We start from the raw sequence: 5,801 nt of genomic DNA, 5'->3' as shown, positions 1-5,801 counted from the left end.
AAAATACTTTTGATACAAAGAACAAATGGGAAAATGACACAAATGACATATGAACTTTTTAGGGTTTAACCGTTGAGTCCCTAAGGTTTTTGTCCGGTTTTATGGGTCCTTAAACTAGGATATGACCTGCTCTTTTAGTCCCTGTCAACCTGTAATAGCCGATTCAGTGACCTTTTAGACAAAAAAAAACCCCCTCAAATTATGACCCTATAAAGCCAAAAAAATAAGTTCGGGGATCAATTTGTACAAAAAAAACTCCCATTTTCTTCTAAAACCTATTCACACTCAATTCGTATTGACCCCCGAACTTATTTTGTGGATTTATAGGGGCACAATGTGAGTTTCTTTGGTCTAAAAGGTCACTGAACCGGGTATTACGGATTGACAGAGATTAAAAGAGCAAGTCATATCTTAGTTTAGGGACCCATAAAGCCCGACAAAAACTTTAGGAATTCAACGAGTAAACCCTAAAAAATTCATAGTGCATTTGTGTCATTTTCCCAAGAACATATTTAGTAAATATACCACTAATACAAAAGTATTTTCAATACAATTAAAAACATATGAACTCACCAACATTATGTTGATGATTCTCAAAATCGCATTTATTCCTACGAATTCAAAGAATGGTTGCTTGCATCGCTGGAAATTAAGTCTCGAAGCTATCTATAGATTAATATTATATTATGTAGCTTGACATGTGATGCATGAAGTATAGTAAACCTTGAATACTATCGTAACCGTTTTCAAGAGTTATACAATTACTAGTTATGTTATCATATTTTTTTACTTTTCAATGTATATTCAATGACTATGGTTCACAAAGAACGTCGCATAGCCCGGTGGTTCCGTCGCCGATCAGAGATGAGACAACTTGTCTAGTTGTGTAGAAGTCTAGGTGTGATTAATTGCAGTTATAAATTTAAAACTAGTAGTATCAAAAATACACACCACATAAGTTATGGATTATTAATTCCAAATCTTGTTTAAGAAAGGTAAATTAAGAATATTACATAGCTTGTTTTATTGTGATTTTCGCATTTGATTTGTGCTGATAGTTTCTCGGTTGATTTAAAAGAACTCATTCTAAATAACTCATCATAAACCTCATGTATTTCTTTGTGTATATTTATGTTATAGATATGTTTCTCCTCACATGTATATATAAATATGTATATATAAATGGAGATATAAATTAATGTAAGAAATGAAAAAAATATAAATGATCTTTGAGTTAAAATGGAACTAAATCCATAACGGCAAGTAATATCTTTATCTACTAACAAAATCAGTCCATCAACAATTTTATATTCTCACCATAATCTATCTAAATTTAATGATAATATAATAGATAAATTAAATATCCTTCTACTTTTTCTTTCTATTATCATTCTACCTATATGAAATAGTAACAAATAGATTAAATTATTATTAATTCCATTAAATATCACATTAAATATGATACATGTCTAACATATTAATAGAAGAAAGATGAGTAGTTAATTTCTCAACATAACATTTGTATTCGTTAAGCTGTTTCAAAACTATCCGACATAAGTATGTTGGAAAAAGTAAACGATATTCACGTGCATCACAAAGACACATGCATGGTGTTGCGTTGCATAGAGTACACTATCGATTTGAAATCATAGGATTGAGTTCACCAAAAACACACCAAATCATTTTAATATTTGATGTATTTATGATGAGATCAATTTTTTATGTGATATGCTGATAGAGGTTACATCGGTTAATGGTCCCTTTTATAAAAAAGTGTTAACCAGGTTGATAAAGGTTCAGTTTTGGTTTTCAAGGGATACCGACCCAGTAGTAACAGTGCGGAACTAAATAAACCGAACTAGTTTCAATAAAAATAAATAATAAAAAGAGTTCCAAATAATATATATATAGGTATATTTAATTAATTATTTAAGGAAATAACTTGTTGAATAAACTACTCACGTAACCTTTGTGGGTCTCCCTCTCTCTTTCTAATCTATATTTGTCATAGTCCAAATACAAAACCAAAATGTGTGCTTCTTTCTTTTTTTAGTTATTATCCTAAAAAAAGTCACCAAAGACCAAAATCCAAGGAGCTGCTTTTTTCCGAGTATTTTTTCTGTTTTTCTGTTTTTTTCTGTTTTGGTTTTTAATTTTTAATGATAACGAAAGTCAGATGTTCTCATTATGTATTGATTTTAAGAACGGAAACTATTCAACAATGGTGACATCTCATTAATGAATGTTACCCTCCACTTGAGTCTATAAAAGAAGAAGTTTCTCTCCCACTTTCTCTCAAGTATCCATCTGTTACGTTTCAAAGACCGCTTTTTTACCTTCAAATCTCCTTCTATCCAAACTTTCTTGGTCTCTGAAACATAGAATCAAGTCCCAAAATTGTGGAACCCCTAGATTTCTGATATAAAATGAAGAAAGAGCATGTGATGTTGATGCTATGCACAATTGTCATAGCAATCCCATTGGTTCAAAGCGTTTCTGAAGGTCCAAAAGCAGTGCAAACATGGTTTAAGCAGGAGCTCCCACTCAAAAAACAAAAGGTCACAAACCTACATTTTTACTTTCACGACGCACTAGCCGGACAAGGTCGAACTGCATATCCAGTATTCCAATCAAACATCTCCTTCACCAGCATCACCGGATTTGGTCTTGGCTTCATGTTTGACAACCCTATGACTGTTGGGCCGGATCCACTGTCCAGGAGGATTGGTAGGGGCCAAGGGATTGCTGGTGCAGCAGCCTTGGAAAAACCAGGGTTCCTCATGAACTTAAACTTTATCTTTACACAAGGGAGGTTCAATGGTAGCACCCTACAGATTCTTGGCACTAACCCTATCCAGAATCAGTTTCGTGAAATGTCTGTTGTTGGTGGTACTGGGGTTTTCCGACTAGCACAGGGGATCGCCACTTATCGTAATGAGACGTCGTCTACTATTGAATATGATATTGTCGTGCTTCATTATTAAGCTTGTTTTGGCTCGTTTTCTTTTGGTCTTTTATGTTTAATTATTTTTTTACACGATGTTGCATTAATAAGTAAGGAATTACAGTTAAGGGGTAAACTTGGAAATCGATTGTGTTTAACTTAAGGGGAATCGTTGTGTTGTTTAGTAAGCATTGTGTTGTTTACGATTATTAATTAACTGCTATAACTCTACTACGTGGCAGTTACATATATCAATAGCATAAATATTTAAGTAACAACGTGTGTACCCTTGCTGCAATAAATAAAAGTTTAGATTAAAAGCATGTAGTTTTGATTAAAATAACTGTGTTTCATAACAATATTTTTCTATTGGTACCCCCTATTTTTAATTTTTTGTTTTTTTTTGTCTTTATTATATTTTGTCTTTTATTGTTCATTATTTTAATAACATTATTTAATTTATTCAATTTATTATTATTATTATTATTATTATTATTATTATTATTATTGATGTTGTTGTTGTTTATATTATTAAATAAAATATTTTAATTTAGCAATCTTAGTTATCATCGTTCAACGAGTTAAAGGCAAACAGACTACAAGTTATACCGTTAAATTTTTTTAAAGATTATATCCATAGATCTAAAGAGATATAACATTGTTATGTATAATTCGTTATACTCTATTAAAAAGCTCCACCGTATATGGCGTAAAGAAACCAAACGTATTAAATGAAAATGGTTTGAACGCATGTTGATTTTCCATGCATGATTTCTCATGTTTGGTGACCTTACATATAATAGCTTTTAAAGCAGCATGTCCCATCATGAAACCCCCAACCCTCAAGCCCACGAGAGGGGGATACCCGTGTAAGGTCCACACATGCGTGTTTCCCTCCAACCTATCCAAAAATCAAAACTTCAGCTAATCTAAGGGTTGACCTTCCTTCTGCTGGGTCAGTTAAGAAATTCACATGTGCCTCTTTCTTCGCAGAAACCCCGTCACACTTAAATATGTCAACCAAAACAACCATAACCGTATTGTTCCTGTATTTGAACCCTGAGAGTTCTTTACAATGAACTTTATGCTCTCCAAAAGAGTCCAAACATGCATTGCGATACATGGAATATTTCTCATCAACTAAGAATATTAGGATCATGAGTTGATATTGAGGATCAAACGATACTCCACAGGAGACATATGTTGGCCAAACTTATTTATAGGGATAGCTAGAATAAAATCTAGAGCATGTGGTGCACGTAAACACCGAAAAACTAGTTTCTGTCGAGCCGTAATGTCAAAATGCACTTTCATATCTTGGACAATTTAACTAAAAAGGGCACTCACCAGTGAATTCTAGGATTAAGGGGGGAGGGCCAGTATCCTTAGTAGTAAAACTGTTAAAGTCAATGTTCAGATTCTTGTTATGAACAAAAGTATGGGAACAAGCATAATCAGAATCCATATCATATATGTTGCTATCCTGTAATATGTGGTCTTGCAATACCCAAGATTGAGCCCTTAAAGCAACAAAAGCATATGAGGTAGCCTTTACTACTGAGTATAAACCCAAAGCACAATGTCCTCAGTCGCCCCGCGCAACCCATTGTCAAAGTGAGGGCCACCACAAACCACAATGCCCTCAATCGTCCTGCAAAACCCATTGTTAAAGAACAACATCGCCTCCTCCATGTAATGTGTTGGCACGTCCTCAGCCTAAAGAAAATTTTAGCAATACCCATAAAAGACCGAAGTAGAAAAAGCTCACTCTGTGGATCAGACAATTATGGAAGAAGGCACATCAAATTCACAACATTTTCAGCTCACTTTATGGCTAAGCTGCTAATGAAACTAGCATCTTGATATTCAACTAAAGGCCCAATTTTGGGCCAATCACCTTAATGATGTCCAATGCTTTGCCCACCTCCTCTGAATCTCCAATAATTATGCCATTATTAAGGTACCATGCATGGTGAAGAAGCTTGAAATTGTCTCTAATATTATGCAATAGTTGGTGCAAAAGAAGAGCAAAGAGAAGTGGTCGCAAGGGGTCTCCTTGTTGAAATCTAATATTAGACCAAATATGTGTGTCTCTGAGATACAACCATGTTGGTCGACCATATAAGAATTCTACCCATAAGGATATATAAAGGCACCTGAATCTTACCTCATAAAGTAATGTGGAACTGTCAACAAGGTTAAAGGCACTAGAGAAGTTCACGGTAAACATGGAAAGAGACCCATCATCGTGGCACTCATTCAACACCTTATTGGTGCTATGTAATACGGCCTCAGTGCCACCTGACACCCCAAACCCAAACTGAAAATCATTGAGGTACTTGGCTATTTCTTTACCAACACCTTTTAAATCCAATTCGAAACCAAACGTCTCCATATAGTGCCTGTTGCAATAGGTCGTATTCCCTTGTCTAGTTTTAAGTGCAGTGTAAGAGGAGTAGAGGCAACAAATTCTGTCGACCTTGAAGGGCATCTTCCCCCCCCCCCCCCCCCCAGCCATAGATTAACCACAAACGTAATAACACATAGGAGGTATTTAGCTATAGTTGAAACTACTCCACAAAAATCATCAAAAATGTGTTAAGCTCTCAACCCATCTATCCTATATGAGGTTCCTTTTGGGAATGATTTAATGCCTCTAAGGACATTGTCAATATCTGATGGGATTTGTGCAAAACATATAATCTTATGTGTGCATCCAACCCTAAATAATTTTGATTTATGTTTTCCTTAATTGAACTAAAACTTTGAACAACAAAATATAAACCCTAGAACACTAGTATATAGTCAAAATACCCAATTAGGGTTAGAAGAATCATACTTTAACTGTAATATAGTA

General features: G+C 34.4%; 1 protein-coding gene across 1 annotated transcript; it reads left to right on the top strand.

Annotated features, from left to right (window-relative positions):
• Nucleotides 1–2,267: 2,267 nt before the first annotated feature.
• Nucleotides 2,268–3,132, top strand: LOC111915608 (dirigent protein 22). The gene has a single exon (XM_023911251.2). It carries the CDS (start codon nt 2,427–2,429, stop codon nt 2,982–2,984), a length of 558 nt encoding a protein of 185 aa, XP_023767019.1. The 5' UTR covers nt 2,268–2,426; the 3' UTR covers nt 2,985–3,132.
• Nucleotides 3,133–5,801: the final 2,669 nt, after the last annotated feature.

This window comes from Lactuca sativa, chromosome 8 (genome assembly GCF_002870075.4).
Source record: "Lactuca sativa cultivar Salinas chromosome 8, Lsat_Salinas_v11, whole genome shotgun sequence".
In the NCBI taxonomy this organism is placed as follows: domain Eukaryota; kingdom Viridiplantae; phylum Streptophyta; class Magnoliopsida; order Asterales; family Asteraceae; genus Lactuca; species Lactuca sativa.
Note: the sequence above shows the minus strand (reverse complement) of the source record. Positions and strands in the feature narration are given on the sequence as shown.

What these genes read in the sequence shown, in the direction of transcription:
- LOC111915608 (XM_023911251.2), top strand. Translation starts at nt 2,427, where the DNA reads ATGAAGAAAGAGCATGTGATGTTGATGCTATGCACAATTGTCATAGCA.